Source organism: Labrus mixtus, chromosome 6 (assembly GCF_963584025.1).
Source record: "Labrus mixtus chromosome 6, fLabMix1.1, whole genome shotgun sequence".
In the NCBI taxonomy this organism is placed as follows: Eukaryota; Metazoa; Chordata; class Actinopteri; order Labriformes; family Labridae; genus Labrus; species Labrus mixtus.
Window position 1 is genome coordinate 30,040,409 of NC_083617.1, and position 23,798 is coordinate 30,064,206.

The 23,798-nt window shown below is 40.8% G+C and overlaps 2 protein-coding genes across 3 annotated transcripts in view; both read left to right on the forward strand.

Annotated features, from left to right (window-relative positions):
* Positions 1–18,233, forward strand: part of tjap1 (tight junction associated protein 1 (peripheral)) — a 62,479-nt gene extending 44,246 nt beyond the window's left edge. For both annotated transcript variants that reach the window (XM_061040848.1, XM_061040847.1), the window contains 3 exons: positions 8,475–8,558; positions 9,008–9,697; positions 9,950–18,233. In XM_061040848.1, coding sequence (XP_060896831.1) covers positions 8,475–8,558; positions 9,008–9,697; positions 9,950–10,618 — 1,443 coding nt within the window. In that variant the 3' untranslated portion in view covers positions 10,619–18,233. The remainder of the gene's footprint in view (positions 1–8,474; positions 8,559–9,007; positions 9,698–9,949) is intronic.
* The window catches only part of ncoa4 (nuclear receptor coactivator 4), a 182,416-nt gene that overhangs the window by 105,566 nt on the left and 53,052 nt on the right, over positions 1–23,798 (forward strand). The window lies entirely within an intron of this gene.

Genomic DNA, 23,798 nt, shown 5'->3' on the forward strand with positions numbered 1-23,798 from the left:
CCAAGAGCTACATGGAGGAACTGCAGGCAATTGCAAAATTGAGTGGAAAGCCATTTGAAATTCTGTTGAAGGAGGAGCTAGCAAAATGTCTTCTCATTCTCTAACCTTGACCCCTGGAATGAAGACTGAAGAGAAACCTGACTTGTATGATGGTGAAAAAGTGCCACCCTCTTTTGAAACTGAGGAGAAATTCCATCATAAAGACTCTTCTGCCAATTTCACTCCAGCACAGAGAGAACTAATATCGCCGAGCCTGACTAATATCGCCGAGCCAGTGCGTTTGCTTCTTATCTTGCCCCTCCAGCAACAACACATCATCGAAGCCATCCCACACTATCAACTGATGTGCTTAATCCACCTGAAATTCAGAAGGTAGTAGTGGAACATATTGTAAAGACTGACAATGTTGTGTCCCATTTTCATGGATCCTCCCGACTCAGAGCCTTTTCTGGGAAAACTGCACGACCCAGTAATGAAGCTGATTATGAGACATGGCGGACTAATGTAGATTTGTTCCTCACTGATCCTTTATCTGACTTGGATCGATCTCGCAAGATCTTTGATAGCTTGCTGCCACCAGCTGCTGATATTGTGAAACATTTAGGCCCTCATGCCTTACCCAATGCATATCTTGAGCTGTTTGAGTCAGCATACGGCACTATAGCTGATGGGGATGAGTGTTTTGCCAAGTTTTTGAGTACCTTGCAAAACATTGGAGAAAAGCCCTCTGACTATCTACATCGTCTTCAAGTAGTTTTGAACACAGCCTTGAAGAGAGGTGGGGTGTCTCCCACTGAACTGAATCGTCATCTTTTGAAACTGTTTTGTCGTGGCTGTTGGAACAATGTCCTCATCAGTGATTTACAGTTGGAGAAAAAGAAAGACAACCCCCCCATCCTTTGCAGAGTTACTCCTGCTGCTTCGCGTGGAGGAGGATAGACAAGCTGCTAAAGTCTGTCGTATGAAGCATCACTTGGGTACAGCCACTCACCACTTCTAAATCACATGGTGCATCACGTGTCTACTGCTGGTTCCTATACTGTGGTTGAGCCGTCTTCTGAAATGGAGCAATTGAAGAAGATGGTGTTTCAAATACAAAGTCAACTGTCAGCTTTAACCACCTCCCTTCATTCAAACCCAGCAAGTAACCTAGTGAGCAAAGGCAAGTTTTCCGACAAAGCCACTGTTCGACCAAGACCTACCCAGTCTGGAAAGCAGTCCAAACCATTCACTCAGTCAAGTACTGTACTTCGTGCAGGTTACTGCTATAGTTGAGGAGAGGATGGCCATATTGCTACCAACTGTGATCAAGCACCAAACCCTTCCTTGGTAGCATTTAAAAGGACACAGTTGCACGAGAAACAGCAACAAATGAAATCTCAATCTTCAAGTGATTTAAACTAAAATCAGCTCTTGTGGCGGGACACTCGGGAGCTGGTGATAATGAAAAGAGTCCCACTGCAAAGCGTTTACAATTGAAGAGAACCTAAGTAAACGATTACCCTTCTAGATTTCCTAAATGACTTGTGGGAACAAAAAGTACAGCCCAAGTCAAAATTTCTGGTAACCCAACCACTTGTCGCCTTGACACTGGGTCTCAAGTAACTACCATTCCTTTATCCTATCATGCAAAGTTCTTGGCCGATCAACCAATTAAGCCATTAACTACTATTCTAGAGATAGAAGGAGCTGAGTCTGTAACTTTTCCAAAGGACTTTGTTGGAGTTGAAGTTGAAGTTTCTACTCTTGCTTTGGTGTTTCCAACTCATGAAGGCAAGACAAGTGAACAAGTATTGATTGGCACCAATACACTTGACTTCCTCTACTCTGATTTTTGTCAACACAACCCCAGCTTTCTTCCATCCCACCATGGCTATCGTGCTGTCTTAAAAATCATGGAACTGAGGCACAAGTACTCCGGTGATGGTAAATTGGGGTTGATAAAACTCTCAGGCCAGACCCCTGTAGTGATTCCAGCGTATAGTACTGTAGTACTACAGGGTGTCATCAACAATCGAGGTTCCCACACAGAAATGGGCCCTCATTGAACCTCCATCAGACTCCTCATTACCCTGTGGGGTATTGGTATCTAGTTGTCTTATCACATTACCATCCAAACAGTTCAGTCGACTTCCAGTGGTACTGAACAATGAGACTGGACGTGACATTACCCTACCACCCAAGACTGTACTAGCTGAATTGAGTGCAGTACAGAGCATCCTGAAACAGCAGACTGTCTCTCAACCTGATTCTACTCAGTCTGATCTTCCCAAATCTCCAGAAACCATAACACCTACCACATTGAGTTTTGATTCTGGTGATTCAGCTTTACCCTTTGAATGGAAAGAAAAAATAACCAACCGTCTCAATGCTATGCCGGAAGTTTTCGCACAGCACGACCTGGATTTCGGTCAGACGGATAAAGTAAAGCATCACATCAAAATGAGCAATGACGCACCCTTCAAACAGCGTGCTAGACCAATTCATCAACAAGATATTGACGCAGTTCGCAAACACTTGCAACAGCTGGTTGAGGCAGGGATCATTCAAGAGTCCGAATCACCCTTTTCTTCACCAATTGTGGTCATTCGTAAGAAAGATAATTCTGTCCGTCTCTGCATTGATTATAGAAAGCTCAACTTGCAGACCATCAAAGACGCTTATGCCCTTCCAAATGTGGAAGACTCTTTCCGTGCTCTGGCTGGTTCCAAGTGGTTTTCTGTGTTGGACCTCAAATCAGGATATTATCAGATTGAAATGGAAGAAGCTGATAAAGAGAAAACTGCTTTTGTTTGTCCCCTGGGTTTTTGGGAGTTTAACCGAATGCCTCAAGGAATTACCAATGCCCCAAGTACCATTCAACGCTTGATGGAAAAGTGTATGGGTGATTTCAATTTAAAAGAGGTGTTAGTGTTCATAGATGACATCATCATCTTTTCTGACACCCTGGAGGAACATGAAAAACGCCTGTTTAAGGTGCTCCAGCAGCTAAAAGACTCTGGTTTGAAGTTGTCAGTGGAAAAATTTAAATTCTTCCAACCCTCACTACGCTACTTGGGCCATATTGTCTCTGCCATAGGTGTTGAAACTGATCCTGGAAAAATTCAAGCTCTCAAGACATGGCCACGACCCTGTACTCTCAAAGAACTGAAGTCTTTCCTTGGCTTCTCTGGTTAGTACCGGAGATTTATTAAAGGCTACTCTCAACTGGTTAAGCCACTGACTGACCTCACAGCTGGATATCCACCCCTTCACAAACATGGAAAGACAAAAGGTAAAACTGTCCAGTATCACAACCCAAAGGAACCTTTTGTATCTCGATGGACATCAGCTTGTCAACAAGCATTTGAAACAGTAATTGAGACACTATCTACTGCCCCTGTTCTTGGATTTGCCAACCATAAACTTCCCTATATTCTCCATACTGATGCTTGTACCACAGGATTGGGTGCTGCACTGTACCAAGAACAAGAAGGGAAATTAAGAGCTGTTGCTTTTGCTAGCAGGGGATTAACTCGTAGTGAGTCAAAGTATCCAGCACACAAGTTAGAGTTTCTGGCTCTTAAATGGGCTGTCACTGAAAAATGTAACGATTACCTCTATGGTGCCTATTTCACAGTGGTCACTGATAGCAATCCTCTCGCCTACGTTCTGACAACTGCTAAGCTGGATGCCATTAGCTATCGATGGCTATCTGACCTCTCCACCTTCACATTCAAACTGCAGTATAGAGCAGGCAAACAGAATGTTGATGCCGATGCTCTATCCCGACGTCCACATGGTGACCTATTGAATGATTATTCTTCCCAAAAGGAGAGTAAAATAATTCAGCAATTTGCTCAACAGCACTTGTCAGAGGTAGAGCCCATTTGTGATAAACACATTGTCTGTAATTCTATTGTTGCTGATGTTAGTGATGGTTATCATTCATTACCCCTGGTGGAATCACTGGCACTTCATTCTGATGCGGTTCCTAGCACACCCCTTGTTGAACACAGAGCGGTTTTCCTGTAATCTCTCATCTTACAGAAGATGACATGAGGGAGAAGCAAAGAGCTGACTCCTGTATTAGAGAAGTCATTCAGCAAATGGAGTCAGGAGTGACCCCTTCCCCCACAGTTCAAGCAGAACTTCCTGAGCTTCCTCCCACACTGAAAAATGGTATCTTGTACAGAAAACGACAAGAAGGTGCAAGTACTACCCTTCAGCTCGTATTGCCAACAGATCTGAGAGCTCTGGCATTACAAAGTCTTCACGATGACATGGGCCATATGGGAGTTGACTGTGTACTTGATTTTGTACGAGCTCGTTTTTTCTGGCCCAAAATGGCAGCTTCAGTGGAGAACAAAACACAAACATGTTATCGTTGTGTACGCTGTAAAACCCCCCCAGAAAGAGCTGCTCCATTAGTCAACATCCTGACCAGCCGTCCGTTGGAGTTGGTATGCATGGACTTTTTGTCCCTGGAGCCAGATCGTAGCAATACCAAAGATATATTGGTAATCACAGATCATTTTACCAAATATGCAGTTGCTATTCCCACTTCAAATCAAAAGGTTCGTACGGTCGCTAAAGCACTCTGGGATAGTTTCATCATCCATTATGGATTCCCTGAACGACTCCACAGTGATCAAGGACGAGACTTTTGAGTCTAAAACAATCAAGGAACTCTGTGAAATAGCTGGAATAAAGAAAGTCAGAACAACTCCTTATCATCCGAGAGGAAATCCTGTGGAACGTTTTAATCAAACTCTTGTTCAGATGCTTGGTACCTTGAGTCACAAAGACAAATCTCATTGGAAAGACTTTGTTAAACCATTGGTTCATGCATATAACTGTACCAAGAATGACACTACTGGTTTTAGTCCATATGAACTAATGTATGGTCGACAACCTCGTCTACCAATAGACTTGGTCTTTAGTCTTCCCTCTGACCATTCAGAACCGTCACATTCTCAGTATGTCCAAAAGCTTAAAGCCAACCTTGAGGAGAGCTACAGAATTGCAAGTCGCAATGCTGCTAAAACTGCAGGCCGAAACAAAGCACGTTTTGATAAACGAGTTACTGAATCCACTCTCAATGTTGGTGATAGAGTGCTTGTCAGAAATGTTCGACTGCGAGGAAAACATGAGTTGGACAGCTATGTAGTTGTAAACTGTACAGGAGATCTTCCAGTATACACGGTTAAACCTGAAGGCAAAGATGGCCCTCTGCGCACACTACATCGAGACTTGCTTCTGCCTTGTGGATTTCTGTCCAACAATGACTCAGAGGAACCTGTCACTCTCAACTTACCCCGAAGACCCCAAACTCATAATAATCCGAGTCCCAACAATGACACCTTTCAACAAGATGATGTTGATTCTGACTCTGATTATGAAATCCCAATGCAAAGAAAGTTACAAGATTCACCCTCCATATTCACGACAGTTCACTATGGAGACCTGTTGGGAAAGCCTTCCCGGGACAGTCCCAACCATCCTTGTGTGACATCCTCTTCTGTACCATCCTCAGCAGAGGAGGGGAGTGTTCCTGTCCCTATTGTAACCATCCCTGTCACAATATCCCATGAAGTTGAATCAGGGACAGCTGACTCTACACCAGTCCCTGAACCCGACATAGAACCAGAACCTGACTCACATCTACAAACTGAGCTTGTCTTACAGCCTGATGTAACTTTACCCAAACCATACAATAACGCAGCTTTTACACAACTCTGAAAATGAAGACTTACGTGAACAAACCAATGAACATAACATGACACCTGAAAGAAACTTACCTGAAATATCTACTGGTGACCCGGATGAAATCTCAAATGTGCTGCTAAACTCAAGCAGTAGAGATGAATCTGATCGCTGTGATGATAATCAAGGGCCTGATCAGGAAAACAACCCGTTACCTCCTGACCAAACAGAAGAGTCTGGCAGATACCCGAAAAGACAGAGAAAGGAACCTGAATGACTTCACTACACAAAATTAGGCAATCCACTAATTTCTGTTATTCAGTCATTGTTCCAAGGTCTAAGCAATGCTGTCACCACATCTTTAGTGGATCCAAGTTTTGATTCTGTGGTGCCCTCTGTGACACTGCCAATGTTTAATACGCCTGTGAATACCCAGCCACAACGAAGATGCAACGGGACGTGCATTCCTTCAGGAGGGGAGGATGTAACACTGCTGAAATTGGACAACAGCAACTGTCATTCAAATCCCCTGAGCCAATTGGATGCAGTCTGCAGCCAACAGGCATCTACCCCCGTTACACTGACATGACATATAAACACTGACATGCTACTAAGTGGTACATTTATTACACGCCCCACAGTTTACTATAAGTGCCAACTACAACATACCCAGGAATATTTGATTGGACTGTCCAGTATCCATTATGTTTGCTTTGAGAATATTAATGTGTGATCTTGGGCAAAAAAGTTATAAGCAGACATTCTTATTTTTTTGATGTTGAGCACAAATAACAGTATGTTTTCTGACCAGCCTGTGGGCGTGTCTACATATTTAAATAATCACATAACCAACCATTGTGCCTCATGAGTTAATGGAGTCTCTCTTTATAAGTCCACTCATCACCATATTTCATGTGCTGACCTGTGTGTGATCTGTGTGTACACATGAGCTGCCCTGAGCCCAGCCTTTTTAGAATAATGGCTGAAATCTGCAGTTTAAATAGCACAGTGCTTGGTGCACCTGGCTTTTAAGATAAGATAGACTGTATTGATCCCCCATTGGGAGAAATGTATAAAGAGTTAGACAAAACACAATGATAGTTTTGACTCATGTTATTCCCAAATCAAATTTTAACAATAAGGGCAACTCAGATTGTGCAGGTTTAACATCTTGTGCACACAAAAGGTCCAAACTGTCTGATGTGAACAGTTCATATAGAAGTTGGAGCTCAAAGTTTTACTTCAGATCTGAAATGTTGGCGCTCTAACACTCCCTGTTTGTCCTGTATCAATATGTTGAAGTCGTAGTGTTGATTTGTTTAAGCAGTGTTACAGGATGACAGACAGGTATTATAAACCTATTACAGCTTTATTCAAGTGTAGTGTCTAATCCCTCTCTCTGTCTTCAGACTGTTTCATGAACAAAGACAGCGAGACCATGAGGGACATAAGAGCCTGACTCCAAGCCAGAGAAGTTTTTCATGAAGCCTTTATTCAGGGTTAACATTCAAAACAAGTGATTTAGAATAGACTTAAAGGAGCAATATGTAAGATATCGACTGAGTTAAATCATAAAGTGACCTTACTATATCATCACACATTAAGGAAGCATGCTATGTTAAAGTATGTCCTCTGTCTAAGATTCAAATGGTTTTTATTTGTTTTGACCAGAGAAGAGAGGGGGTTTTAAGGCACCTCCACGTTTTGCCAGGTAAACTGTAATTAAAAAGGCGTTGCAGCGATGGAAGCAGGCAAGCAATCCGGTTGAGATGTAACTGATTCTACCCGACCTGAAAAGCCTCTGCATGTTTCTAATAAGCTCAACGACTAGACACGTGGTAAAACTAGGATCAATATTGGAGATGCTTTTGAAAAATGGAGAGAGGTTAGAAAGCAGAAAGGTCCGTTGTTGATCTTTACGCTGCTGCTCTACCCTGATGATTCAAACTTTAAAGGGCACTGAGTGTGCTTACTCTTCACTTTTCTTATTGTCCATTAACCTGAAGATTTATTACTGTTTGACTCCTTTGTAGTAGCTACCCCATGCAGCAAGTGGCTTGAAATGGTTTAGTAACAACAAATCTCAACATAACAAATCGTATGTGAGGTTCAACAAAGTGTTTATATAAGTGAACAGTGGTTGCATGGGGTGCTTACCTTTCTGTCACTGACAGTCTGATCTTTCGAATATATTTTTGGTTTATTTACAATACAAAACACACAAATCAAACCGACAGAATGATATACACTGTGATGTTTAACGTGCCGTAGCAGCGTGCCAGTGCACTGCAGGTTTACCCTGGAGGTTGTATCCAGGCTGCTTGGTTACCGTGGTAACCCTCTCACCATCCTGCAGAAGAGGACAAACGGCTTCCATAGTGGTAACCCTCTCACCATCCTGCAGAAGAGGACAAACGGCTTCCATATCCAGATAAACATTGTGATCATGTTAAAAAAAATAAACCTCTCCACTTCCTGTTTACTGTCCATCAGCTTGTCAAACAGCTGTACCTGAGATCTGATCGGTTTCTGACTGATTGGATCCACTGTGGTCCTCCAGCATTATATTTCAATTTGCTGTAAGAGGGATAAGGTGACGATCTACACCGAGCTTGCTCAGACTGGGTGAGCTCCACTTAGGAGCCCTTTGACTAATCATAATCAAACCGGTTCGGTCCTCTGATTGGCCTACAGCCAGTATGTCATCTTCCTAATAAGTGTTTAAGTCACAGATCAGACTGTGCAGCTTGATCATGTGTGTGTATAAATGTGTGTCCCTCTGTCCTCAGGAGCGTTACAGGCAGGACTGTAACTTGGCTGTCCAGCTGCTCAAATGCAACAAGTCGCATTTCAGGAACCATAAGTTTGCTGATGTAAGTAGCTCTGCACTCACAGCTGACATGATTTTATTTAAATCTTTTTTGATGTAGCTTTAAACAGAGACATATGTGGATCAGCTTCTTGTTCTATTTTTGTCCATTACTTACCATTACTATCTCGTGTGTGTGTGTGTGTGTGTGTGTGTGTGTGTGTGTGTGTGTGTGTGTGTGTGTGTGTGTGTGTGTGTGTGTGTGTGTGTGTGTGTGTGTGTGTGTGTGTGTGTGTGTGTGTGTGTGTGTGTGTGTGTGTGTGTGTGTGTGTGTGTGTGTGTGTGTGTGTGTGTGTGTGTGTGTGTGTGTGTGTGTGTGTGTGTGTGTGTGTGTGTGTGTGTGTGTGTGTGTGTGTGTGTGTGTGTGTGTGTGTGTGTGTGTGTGTGTGTGTGTGTGTGTGTGTGTGTGTGTGTGTGTGTGTGTGTGTGTGTGTGTGTGTGTGTGTGTTGCAGCTGCCCTACGAGCTTCAGGACATGCTAAATAAACACATGAAGAGCAGCCTGCCCGAACGCGGCCCAGTCCCCGGCTCTCAGGACCCGGACACCCTAAGTTTAACTCCTGCAGATGTTGTGCCCACTTCAGTCATTGCTCGTGTCCTAGAAAAACCTGAGCCGCTGGTCCTGAACTCTGCCCAGTCTAGCAGCTGCGGCCGGCCCGTTGCTGAGGATGTCTTTGTGCACGTGGACATGACGGGCCCGTCGGGGGCCGAGGGCCACAGCCGGGAGAACGGCAGCAGCAGTCAGGCAGGGCAGCAGAATGGCTCCTGTCGAAGTCAGAGCAGTATTGACGGGCAGGTGGCTGGCGAGGAGGTCGGCGGGGCTGCATCTTTCGAGAAGCTGAACCCGTACCCTGCCCCGCCGCCCCCACATCCACTGTACCCCGGACGCAAGGTGATTGAGTTCTCTTCAGATGACAAAGTAAAGATTCCCAAAAACTCCCCGCTTCCCAACTGCACCTACGCCACCCGCCAGGCTATATCCCTGAGCCTGGTCCAGAATGATGACGAGCGGCTGGCCACTGGGAGCCCTGCGCCCTCCTCATCCTCTGGCGGGGGGGTTCACCAGCGCACGCCGCCGTCACAACGGGACCTCACCAGTGAGCCACTGTCCAGTCAGTCCAGCCCATTCAGCAGCCCACCACAGGTAACTCACCTAGTACTTATGTTATATTAATATACTAGAATTTATTTAAAGGCATCTCCTGTTGTAGAGTCCCAGAGGTTATATCGTCATGACGACAACAGATGATAGCTTATGGGCTGCCACATGTGATGTCTGTGTGCTCAGAGGGAAGCTGTCTGTGATCAAAATCAATACTTGTTATCAGTTTGTGATTTTTTTTTTCATCTATTATGTAGGTCCCTAAATTAATTTGTACCCCTCCCCTCCCCCCAGGCTCCCAGCGTCCTGGCCAGCTCCGCTAGCTCAGAGGAGGACCTGCTGGCCAACTGGCAGCGGATGTTTGTAGAGAAGATGGCACCATCCTGTGAAACCTCGATGGTCCATCGCACCTCATTCAGCAGTCAGACAGCTCAGGAGCTGCAGAGGAGGAGGCAGACACCAGGGGGCGGGGCTTCATCCTCCTCTGATCGCCACAGAGCGGCATACTCAGATGGTGAAGAGGGCTCGTCTGCGCGCAGCTGGACGCCCAGCCGCGGCTCCAGCCTCGACACCGACACCGACACTGAGCAACGGTCAGGCAGGAGGGGTCGCTACAGCATTGGAGACGGGTCCATGGAGGAGGGCAAGGGACTCCTGATGAACCTGGAGGACGACGGCGGCAGCGGGGACACGGCGGTCACTGTGGCGACGAGCCCAGCCGATGCTCGCAGGAATGATTTTGAGGAGGAGGAGGAAGAGGCGGAGAGTTCGGCTGAGGAGAGAGATGTCCTCCCACACGACCTGCCCGTCATCTCACCACGTCTCCTGGACTTCGACCCGGCCCACGCCACAGCCGCCCCTCCACAGAGGCCACAGAAGAGCCCGAAGAGAATGGGCGTGCACCACCTGCACCGCAAAGACAGTCTGACCCGAGCCCAGGAGCAAGGCACTCTGCTGGACTGACGCTCGCCCTAAGAAAAGTCTTGCTCACCCCACACTGTGCTCCATCAGCTGCTGTCTGTTTCCATGGCAACTTGCCTGTCTGTCATAGAAGTCAGAGGTCAAGCCCATCAGGATATAGCCATACTCTACCGTATGCTGCCGAGCTCACCGTGTGTTCGTGTTTGTGTGTGAGTGAGTGAGTGTGTCAAGACCGATCAGCTCTGGATCAATATGTAGGCTTCTGTATCGGCAATTTGAACCCAGTGAATCAGCTGATCAGACAGATAGGTAAATAAAGAGATTTATTTTTGTGTAATGAAATAAATTCTATCAGTATTTTTAAAAGATAAAAGAGTTTAAGAAAAATAATCATTCTTGTTTCAAATTTACATCAAACAGTCAAAAGTATGCGACAGCCCCCGACCCGCAGTGTTTTAAAGACACTTTGTGTTCTGCAGCTTTTTTAATTTAGGAGATAGAATATTTCAAAGACAGAAAAGTGAGCAGTGTTAAAACAATTACCATTTTTTAAGATACTCAGAAAATCCTACAGAATCTGGTTGGTGATGTTGACATACTTTAAGGACATGTAGAAAAGATGTCCGCATACTTTTGGATGTCTAGGGTTTGATTGTGCATCTACACAAACAGGAACTACATGGCCAAAAGTATGAAGTCTGAATGACTATAAAACTATTTGACATCTAAAACGATCAGTGTTACAATAAGTAGTTGAAACACAATATCGGTCTTTTGTGTGTGTGTGTGTGCTTGCGTGTGTGTATGAGTGTTGGGTTTTTTGTAAGAGGAGAAAACAACTGAATGGAAACTTTAAAAAAAAAAAAAAAAACTTCACACTTTACAGATGTCTTTGCCTTGTTTCATGACCAGGAGCATTTTATTTTCAAGAGAACAGATGAGACACACCTGGATGAACACACACACACACACACACACCACTAAGACTCTCAGTGCCTATCTCTATTTCTCTCTCTCTCTCTCTTTCTCTCTCTCTTTCTGGATGGTACGCCGCAGGGCCTGCTGAGGGTCAGACTTGTTTATTTTGTTGTCTACACTAATCACTGATTTCATGTCATGGTGTTATTTAGTCACCTGATTGATTTGTAAGGGGGGGTTTGGTTAGACCCCCCCCCCCCGCCAAAAACACATACTCACCCTTTCCCCTCTCACCCACACCCTGACTGTACCTGCAGGGGGGCGGATCTTCTCCCAACTGGAATGTAACCATCTCTTTTTGTTGTTATCACCTCTCCTGTCTCCTTATTTCTCATTGTAATGATATCTGGAGTATAAATCTACGATTAAGAGATTATTTTATGACATTTCTGTTTGGATTTGATTTGTTGTTTTGTTTAGTTGTTCTTTCGATCAGTCTGGTTTATATGTTCTGATGTACCAAGCATCTTTCAGAAGCCTGTTAGTGCCAGAAACTGGGCTGGACATGGAAACGTTTATCCTTCCTTTTTAACAAACTTTCCTCTAAGCCTAAAGACCATATTCCCACCACAGTCACGAGGCTCAAATGTTGTTATCATGTCTTACTGTTATGTTCCTTCATTAAGAAACATGAGGAACTGTTTTCATTTCAAACCTTCCCTATTGATATAAAACTACACAGAAAATGGATACTGAATATCTGGAGATAAATCAGGCTTCATTATGAGTAAAAAAAAACATATTTAATATACCATTAGCTTCCATCACAACAGAGCTAATATCAGCCTTCAGCCACTTCATAGTTAACATTCATGCCTGAGAATCACGGATACGATATGAAAGGAGTGTATTCATTCTTGGTATTGAAGCTCATCTTGAGCACAAACAAACCTGGGGTAAAACGTAACTATTTCAAGCTTACAACGTTCACTGAGCAGCTCTCCCTCAAGCCCCAAGGTTATTTTCTCCGTGGGAATATGGTCTATTACACGACTTATCTGCTGCCCTAAAAGCTGTTTATTTTGTTTTCATAGTAAAAAAATACCTATTTACTTTTATTGAGTCTCAGCACTCGTGTTATTCAATTACAAAATCGTATAAATTAAATACCATGTGTGATATTAGTGGGGAAAAAAAGATGCAAGAATTATAAAGTGTCTGCCTTGAACTGCAACAGTTAAACAGGAGTCAGACTTCAGTTATCACATAACAAGAGTAACTGTGTGTTCAGACCAAAAGCATCAACAAATGATTCATGCAGCGTTATTACAAAGACATTACTTTAAGTTCTTCACATATTTGCCAGAGTTGGAAAAAGAGTCTTGTCTTGCAGTTAGAACCGACCACGCATGAATTCAGACTTCTTCTTCTTCTTCTACAAAGATTCTTCATGAAATAGTATTATTTTAGTAGAGCTAGAGTTCAGCGGACATAGGACTTTCTATACAGTCAACCTCCCACTCACTGAAGACAGATAACAGCAGCAGAAACAGAACGCCAGTAGTTTGTGTGCTGATCGTGGCTAACAGGTCATCACATGTGCACTGGTCAACTTTCTGTAGTCTGAATCAGAACTGAAGGAATAAACACACAGTTCCTGGAGAAGGCTGTAACAGTTTGTCTCTCCTGATAATGTCATGAACCCAGATATGATGGTGGCTGGTATCTGGACTTATCTGTTAGACCAAAGCAAATGAACACAGCCTGCCAATCATCACTTTTGGTCTGAACACATCATAAGGAAGGTCAGACTAAAACAATGGTGGAGGAGTTGTTGTCGGAGCAAAAAGCAAAAGTGACACTTTGTTATTCGGCAACTTTAAGAAAAATAAACCAGTGAAATTGGTAACTGGTCGTTTTTTGAACAGTGGGAAATTGTAATTCTAAGGGCAGCATCACATGTATTAATCAGTTATGAGTTTCTACTTTATCTGCCCTTTCAATGATAAAGCCCCCTTAAAAAGTTAAAACTAAAAACTGTGTTGAGACTCATACGCATGATAAAACATACTTTACATGGGAGACACTTGAGCTGTTGTGTTCTGAGTATCTCCTTGAATATTTACACTCTTTTAGTTTTTCAGCAGTTTTGAATGTTTCTGGCACTACCGAGCCTCTGTGCATTTATCATAACTCAGTTTGCTCTTATTCTCTGAGGTCTGTGTCACAGATTGAATGTTGGCTTGTTGCCCTCTGATTGTGACTCTCACCGAAGACCAATGTTCACCGATTGACCCACCGAATGATTGATTATTTGATTGATTAACTTACTGCAGGTTTTTGGAGTCTTTATGAAAGTCATTGGATTTTAAACCTCAACACTAAACTGATTGTTTTTGACATACATGTTTAAGCCTCTATGTTTTTAATCAGCATGGGTTATTGTGTGATTTACCATTTCAGTCTTTGAACAGTGTGTCAGTGTGCTGACGGGCAAACAGTGTTGATCTGCAGCACAACAAATGCCGTCATCAGCAGTTAATGGATTCATTAATTATATAGACGTGATAAATGTCAAAGTAATTAATCCAGAATCTAAACAGAAGTGATCTAGTTAATCACTCGATTACTAAATGAAGCACTAAGACTGGTTTCATGACCATGTGGTGTGACAACTATAACACTGCTTGTGCATTATTGGGTAAAGGTGCATGCTGGGATAAGATGATGTCAGCAGCCTGTCTGGTCACAGGTTCAATCCCCACCTTAGCCTGCCTGTGTGTACAAAATAAAAACAGTTCACTGCTGAAGTGAGAACACAAACAGAGGAGGAAACAAATGATTGATACATCACCATGATCAAATGTAAGAAACAACAGAAGCTGAAAGAATTGATTTGTAGATCTCACTACAATATCCACTGCTTAGTTACTTTAGAACTATTTATTTAATCACATGATCTTCCCTGTCTTGTCGACTTTTAATATAAGATAAATAACTCATTATTGATTTTGAAAACAACAGTGGACAAAAGAATGTGAAGTGAGATGATAAAAACAGCAGAAAATAAAGAAACAATAATGAGTAGCTCAGAACACTTTTACTCTCGCCTAGCACAGGACTGTGAGAAAGTGGAACCGTAAACTCTATTAGTCCAACAAGTCGATGTGACACGCTGTATCATGTTACCCAACAGGCTAATCACCAACACATCTTGTAGCCAAATATTGATAGAATCATGCTACCAATGCTAACCCGCTGAGAGTGTTTGTGCTGAGCTAGGAGAAAGATGTTCTGGTATAAAATGAGCAGCATGTAATGGAGGTCCACTTCCACTTTTTACTCCTGCTAGTGTAAAAAAAACAAAAGTGTGAGCTCAGCTTTACTTAACATGTTCTGTTAGCATCTGAAGTGTGTGTTAAGTTTAAGTACCTGCAGGGGAGTTTAATGTTTCAGTTACAGCTGCAAGATTTAATATTCAAGCAAAACATATAAAATGTGACAGTTTATTTAAGGACCATGCTAGTGTTTCTACATGTTTGAGCATGCTACCTATAGGAAAACAAATTGAGCTCTAGGAGCTGGCCGGCTGTAATGTTGTGTGAGCTGGCTATGACTGGGTAAATAAAACATGTAAAAACAGCGGTATGGTCCTTTAACAGCAGCCTGCTCGGTCTCCAAGATACTCAATTATTCAAAAGCATTTTCTTGTTTTGTTTGACAGCTGCAGGATGAGGAACTAAAATCTCCCAAATCGGGCACACACTCCATCCTCTCTTCTCTCCCCTTTTATCTGATTTTCGTCCTCATCTGTAATTATTAGCAGAACGAGGGACTGCTGCTAAATTATTAAGGTTCTATTACTGTCAAAAATGGGTCGCTAATACTTAAACGTGTTCTGTGGGAGAGAGAGAGAGAGAGAGTGTGTGTGTGTGTGTGTGTGTGTGTGTGTGTGTGTGTGTGTGTGTGTGTGTGTGTGTGTGTGTGTGTGTGTGTGTGTGTGTGTGTGTGTGTGTGTGTGTGTGTGTGTGTGTGTGTGTGTGTGTGTGTGTGTGTGTGAGAGTGTAAGTGTTTAATTTTTTATGTGAGTCATCAGATTTCAGGAGGGAACAGGAAGTCGGAAATGAAAGACTGTTAGAGTAGTGTGTGTTTTTGTGTTGTAAAGTGAGTCAGTGCATGCGCGTGTGTGTGTGTGTGTGTGTGTGCTTGAGTGATGCTCTGGGTATAAATAGATTCTACATCTGGACTTCTGCATCTTTAATGACTGTTCTTCATGAATATAATTGGAGACGTCAACTTGCCGCCTCATCACAGACAAGGTCACCCTCCAACCCTCCTCTTCCTTTTCTTCCTCATTCACTTCCTCTCTTCTTCTGATCACTTTTCCTCATCATATTTCTTTCTCCTTTCCTCTTCATTATATGTACCTCCTAAAGCCTCAAATCTTGTGTCCACTGTTTCTGGCATCTTCAACTTTCTCATCCTCTCTTCATGTTCTTCCCTCCTCCTTTCTCTGCTCCATTTTTTTCTCTCCTCTGTTCTTTTCTTCTTTCCTCCTGCTAGTTATCCTTAATGTTGAACTCGTCTTAAAAACATTATTATTTCTGACTTTCACATAACAATGTCAGCTCATTTTCCACTTGCTATTATTTCAAGAGCTTTTAAACACCTCCCAGAGTCTTCAAGAGCAGATATAATGTCATCATGGGATAGATAACTATCTCTATCTGCAGATCAAATTGTGTCAGACAGGTCAATGCTCCTGACCTAACAAGTTTATGACCTATTAACATTTTTTACCACTGATTTCAATGTGATTTAATCAGCACCTGATAATCATTTATAAAATCATTAAACACTTTATTTTTAGTAGGGTCTTTTAACTCCCTTAAAAATAATGACTTTAAAATGTCTTCATGATACTTATTTTCTTAACAACTGAACACACAAAATAGTATTGTTTTAACAATTTCATTTTTGTTCAGAACAAGCATTCATTTATTTTATTCTATTTGCTAAGGCGTCCTCCTCTTATTGTTGAAAGCAGCTCTGCGTCCCAGCATGCATCAGGAGGACAGGCACTTCCAGTTCATCACGCCAGCTTTAATTTGAGGGTTTTATTGATGTTTTCAAATCAAGTGAAAATATTTGATGATCACTGTTCACATATTTCATGTCTTAAAATCTGTTCTCATTTTAAATTCAGTTTTAAACATGTTTTCCATGTCTCAGTCAAGCTGCTTTCATGTCAGAATCAAATGTCCATCAGTTTCTGATATGATGATGGAATTCTTGTAAGATTTTTCTTTATGCTTCTATGATTTCAAATCTAACTTTTTACATGAACTATGTTTGCTTTTTAGCTGGAAAACATTCCCAACTCATTACCAGCAACATCAAGTCCACATCCCAGTGATTATTATGACTTCCAAAAATGTAATTATAAATTTAGAACAAATTGAATGTTTAATATTCCATATTTATCCTTATGCTAACATCGACATGCTTGGACATGAACTGTATTTTAAAGATTATTAACTCTACTTAAACCTAAATTCAGTGGATACCGTGCAACCTAACTCATTATATCTTCAGCCATCTGCACCAAGATTACTTTATTTGTCCAATGGCATGTATACTCACAAGTTGTGAGAAAATGGGAACTTTGATCATCCCTACAATCCACCTACATGATGTTAATGCAACATTAGCACTTTTTATTATTATTTCAAGTTTAAAGTAACTAGTAAAACCCAATGGGTGCTTTTACTAGCTATGTTAGCTAGCATGACTTTGTCATTGCTTTATTTTTTCTGCTGCTTCAGGACTATTTATTTAACAGCTCACTGATTCTGATTTTGTTCCCAAAAAGCCCCTCATGCTAACATTTCACCCCATTTGAAAATGTACCATATAACAGATGATGCCCCAAAAACATAATTGAGTTTCAGCACCAATGCCTTTTTTTAACATCCATTCCACATTAGCTACTGTTGTTTAACATAGCCTAATGGTGTTAGAAGATTAAAATGTAAAATTGAGCCTTAAAACAAAGTGGGTTTATGTTTAGTTTAATAGAGTCACAGGAATACATTTAGCTAAGAAATGTGAGAACTGTTCTAGTGACTTTTAAAGCTTGACTAATTTCAGATATTGTGCGAATGCTTGTAGCTGAAATCTGACAGGCTTATATTTTTCAAATTAGGCTAGCTAGATTGAGTTTGCCCTAACTGTAGAAATATTCACAATTAAAGAATATGCTAAAGAAAAAGATGAGCTCAGCATTAGTAATACCGGTGTATTTGTTTGTATTGCTCTTCCAAAAATAAGTACGTTCACAACAAAGAGATATAGTACTAGCTGGCAGGTTTGACTAATTTTAACCGCACTAAATTTCAACTTGATTAAATTAAACCTAATTTCACCAAGCTAAACTGTATTATTGTTTCTTTTCATAACCAGCCTGCTGCAGTAGACTAATATTCATAATCCAGCCATGGTGAAAAAGAGGCAGGTGTCCTGAGTGTCCTGATCCAGCAGAGAAACAATCGGGAATCGACATACTTGAATAAACTATTAGCATGTAAGCTAGCTAGCTTGGTCTATTTCAAAAGAATACCACAGCTTACCGGATAACATCACCTCACTTATTATGTTTGCTTGTGTGCTGTTTCGATTATTCCAAAACAGAACAAGGTTGGTCAACTGGCTAACAAGCTAGCATTAGCCTAACATAGAATGACAAAAACAAAAGGTGTTGGCAGAGCTGACACCTCAACATTGCCGCTGGCCGCAGCTTAACCCTTCACTCAAGAGGTGGACTCACCTGAGGACAAATGAAATGTGGAACTTTTGTAAGAAACTGAGAACTGGACTGGATCGGGTGGTTTTGATGAACTTTATTCACAGTTGTATTTTAAGAGCTGAACTTTTAATGTTCAGTAGATTGTAATCCCGACTCCTCGTTCTCCACCAACAGGTGCTGTCAATCACTCGTCACATTGACCTCTGACCCCAGCTGTGAAGCTTTTAGGGTCATCTGAACAGTTTTCTCTGCTCGTGTCTGTCTACGTGTTCCTCGGCGGGTTTTTCCTGGTCGGATCGTTTCTTTCACTGTCTGTTTTAAATAAAAATACAAAAGTGATGAAAAACAAACTACAAAAAAGACTGTTAAAACTCTACTTACGATTTTATTTTCCGAGTTTGTAAACTAATGTATATTTTAAACAAATAAAATATTTTAAACCTTTCTCAACTGTGCATTGAATCTTTAAATGTATCTAAGGAAATAGGATTACAACTGCTAACCACGCCTAAAGGTCCAAACTGCTTGGCATGCTGGGATACGCTCCGGTCCCCGTCGGACATAAAGGTTCCACAAATGAATGTATGACACACACTGAACAAGCAAGAAAGCCGGGTACAGTGAGTGCAGACACCGTTACTGCTTACAAATACATTAACTGGTGAACAAGTGGTATGAATGTGGTTGAGACAAAACAATTGCACAAAACTGGTGGCGTTGACCCCTATGGTTAACCCATGGGAGCAGCCTTGAGGAAGCCACTGAGGTTGGGCTGCTATGGCGCAGTTGGTAGGGTTATTTGTCTTTCCACCGAGGGTTCGATTCCCAGCTCCTGCAGACACATGTACGATGTGTCCTTGGGAAAAACGCTTAACCTCCAGTTGCTCCCGCTGCTCGGTGGGGTATAGATGTGTATGAATGGGATTAGCCAATACTGATGGCCACTTTACTTAGCGGCCTCTGCAGTCAGTAGCTGTGACATGCGGTGTAAAAGAGCTTTGATTTGTCAGAAAACTAGAAAAGCGCTATACAAGCTCAATTCCATTTACCATTTTCTCACTATATCACCTTTTGGAAGGAGGTGATAGATCCATTAAACTGTAATGGTATTCTCTAACAATGAGCCCTGGATCACAAAAGTGAACACTGAACACTGAATGAAAAGAAAATAGCATTTAACTCGGGAAACAGAACTGAGTCGAGGATCATTCAAAATAAACTGAACAAACATATAAAAGCAGCCAAGAGAATACGAGGAGAGAGTTCAGATGCTCCTTTGGGAAAGCAAAGTCAGGGATGCCTGGCAAGGCGTTAAAACACTGTCAGGCATTCCCAATAACAATCCAGCAACCTCTTGTAGTGGAGTCAAAAGACTGTGTCAACATGGCAGAGAGTGTGAACCGTTTCTACAGCAGATGTGTCTGACTACTCACAGGAGTGAGAGGAGCTCATTGCTGCACTTACTCCAATTACACGTTCCCAAGCAAACCTAGAGCTTCACCAGGTGCAGGTGGAAAACATGCTAAAGAGAAGAAGACTGAACAAAACACCTGATCATGTGGCTGCTTGCTGAAAGCCTGCTGCAGCCAGCTGGCTGGTGTTTCTGCCATCTCTTCACCCGTTCCCTGGCAGAACACTGAATCCCATCACTCTTGAAAGCTTTAAATATATCTGCCTGGTATCCTAAAAGAGCAATCCCACCTGTAACAAAGACTACCAACCTGTGGCTTTAACATCATTGGTTATGGTTATGAAAGGATTGGAAAAGCTTCAACAGGAGGTCAGTATGCATGCAGACCCTCCTTTCAAAAAAAACAGCACAGGGTGTAGATGATGCTGTCCTACAGTGTCCTGCACAAAGACTATACACATCTTGAAAAGCTGAAGTCACTTATTAGACTGCTTTATGTTGACTTCTCAAGATCCTATGAGTCCTCTCATTCCTGAGAGGCATACACCAAAGGGTCTGAGTCAACTGTCACAGTTCATTAAAGACAGTCTCCACAGGAGACCTACAGGGTTCTGTAATCTCACCAGTACACATTATATACACAAATACCTGAAGGAGCAGCAGCCCAGGTATAACATCCAATAAATACTCTGATGACACTGTGATCATGGGCACAAGCAAGTCAGTGGGACAGTTACAGGCTGATTTTTTCTTTGCGGAGTTCTGCAGGCAAAATTGTCTTGACCTCAACACTAAAAAACTAAGGAAGTGGTTGCTGACTTCCTCAAAAAAATCTTTCCAGCATCCCAACTGTGTCAGTGAACAACCAGCCTACGTTTATAGAGGGTTGACTCCAGATACCTCCAAGCAATAATTGATCACAGGCTCACCTTCCAACCCAACAGTGAAACCATCTTCCCCAAGAGTCAGCAACGCCGCTTCCTCTTCAGAAAACTCTGAAAACTGAACTTCGAGTTCATCAGTCCTGACAGCATTCTACAAATGTTTCATTTAATCAGTTCAATATAACAGCATTCAGACGAATGAATGGCTGATTTTAATTTTTTTTTAAATGACATTTATTTGAACATTGTCTTAACATTATTCATGGCTTATTGAGGCTAATATATCCTCATTATATTTTACAAGTTGACTCTTGAATGGTGCTGTCATATATGCAAACGCACCGAAGCTTTTAGACAAATAAATAAATAAAAAAAACATATTTGAATGGAAATTAATCACATAATACTTGATTTTAACATTCTAAACTTTTTGGAAAGGTTCTTAGTAGAGAGTAGAGTGGAATGAGTTACATACAAAAGAAATATATCACAATCTTGGTCTGGGTCTTTAGAAAGACCACCTTGTAGGTTCCCTTGGTGCATTCTCCACACAAGTTAATGGGAATCAATAATTTTCACATTTTTGAACGCTGCGCCTTACAATGTAGAGACTGACTATTGATCTATTGCACAATTCACATTCACACAGACTCATACTAAGTGGACAACAATGGGTTAATGTGATTAATAAAACAAAAAGAGGAACAGATAAACTTATTCAGATACTTTAGACTTAACTCTGAAGTTATACAGCTTGAGCCCCTCATTATCAACTGAATTAATATGATCTATTTGCAAACAGTATTTTAGTATCCTGGGATCTGAACGCAGTCCTCCAAAAGCTAATGGTAGAGCAGGGCTACACAAGTCAAGTTGCTTAATGAGACATTGAAATGAGAAAGGCCTGTGTTATGCAGGTGACGCATATGTGCTTTTGTGAAGGTGTTAAGATGACCATATGCTGAATGTAGGGAGATGTTTCCTATTCTCGACTTGACTCAGTTCAAAACACTCAAAGGAGAAATATACATCCTGCAGTGAAAATACACTCTTCATGGACCCCGCGTGTGGCCTTATGATGAGAACAGCTGATTATTAGAGGAAAATGTGAATGAGCTACTCTGCCACAAAGTGTGAATAACAAAACCAGCATGCAGAATGTTGTTGCACATTTTCTGCACATCCTTGACTTTACTGTTGACCAATTACCAAAACAAAGCATAACCATCATTTTCATTTCATGTTTTATTTTGATTTTATTATTATTTTATTAATTTTATTCAGATTTAAATATAAATAAACTAAGTTAACCATCTGACACTATATTGTTTAGGCAGGATCTTTGTAATGTTGTGAGTTCCTGTGAAATACTTTTAATGCAGATCAATGCACTACTCTGTTGTAACCAAATAAGAATCACACTGGAGAAAATATTACCATTACACATTTAATGCATCTTCCTTACATGCACTCTGTGAGTAGTTACACACACTAAGATTTTTTCTCATAGTCCACTGCACAGCTCCTACATTACACCTTTTGTACATTTTGTGTTTTTTATTTTTTATATTTTACATTTTTAAATTCTATTTTATATATTGTAATATCTTCTTATACTGTATTATTTAAGTTGTTGCTAGTTCTGCATTATTTCCTTGTTAATTGTTTAGCACCAATACAACAAGTCAAATTCCTTGTATGTGTAAATATACTGTGCAATAAACCCTGATTCTGATTCTGATTCTGATTTAAAAATCCTGATTGTATTTTAGTTGGCAAAAAAACAAAAAACAAAACAAGAATAATCTTTAAGTTTCTTAAAGAAAAATCTCACACAATTATATATGACTCTGTAATGTGTTTCCAGTCTGATGCACAACCTTAACACTATCCAAAATCTTCTTCTTAATTGTCCAACCATCATTTCCAACATTATAGCGCCACCTTGTGGACTCATAAACTGAATATTTTTTAAAGAAAATGTTTTTTTAATTGAAGGGTATTGCATTAACTTGATAAAATGAAAAAGTCTCTTGTTTTATGAAACAATACAAATGTTATCATGTTAAAACCTTAAATACAGAGCAGAATATTAGCATTTTCTCAAGTGATAGCAAAACACTTCTAAAATATAGTGTATAATATAGTGTGGGAATGTGAGTGCAATTATTTAAGTTACAGCATCAATGGGCCCCTTGTTAACATTTGTACTGAAGTTTGACATTTTTACCGTTTATGAATTGTAGCCCTGAAATGCCAGAATGAAGTTGCATCAATCAGCAGAGTCAGTGCATTAAATGTCATTTATTTGCTTCTTATATAGAGTTTGCATCACTTAAACCACAAGATTTGTAAATCTGAAATTTACATTATGCATCCTTTCAGAATTGTTTATGCTTTGTTATCCTATTGTAGGCCTTACCATGTTGTGTTGCTGTTTTAAAAGGATAGGCCTACTATTCAATTAAATGCAGAATAAGTTGTTGACCTAAAGAAGTGACTGATTGAGTAAATTAATTTTCAATTGGTTTTGGTAATGATCAGATTTAAACACCAATTTCCCTCCTTTAAATTAATTGTAAATGATTTGTTTTATGCTGTTTCATACTGTCTCGAGCCTTTCTTAATGTCTTACAATTAATAACAACATAAATGACTGATTTGAAACTTGACAGGAATAAAACAAAGATGGGACCTAACCTGACCCGGGTACGTTTATCTGTTCATTACAAAGGTAAAAATAATCTTTAAATGATTCATTTAAAATAATTCTTTATTTTCTATTTTGAAAAATAAATGTATTTTTCTAAATCTAGTGATTTGATAAATTACTCCTTGCATGTGATGTTATAAACACCATGTTTTAATGTGATAAATAAACATAGCCTTTGAAACTGCAACTTAAAATGTTAAGACAAATAATAAAACTTCAAAGTGTCTTCTCAAACCATGTCTGTCTTTATTGAAATTGACAAACTTAAAAAAACGTTTTTGGAAATAGAAAGAAATAAAATAAATTACCCTTACAAACATGAAAGTTAGGTTAAATAGGCAAGAATTTAAAAAATAAAAATACTTACACAAATATTTACTTTAAGGCATCTAACATAGGCCAATTCAAAAGCAATTTATATAAAGTGCAAAACATTTAAATTCAAGTATCAGCAACAACGAGCCGTTATCTTAGTAAGTAAAGAAGTTCTT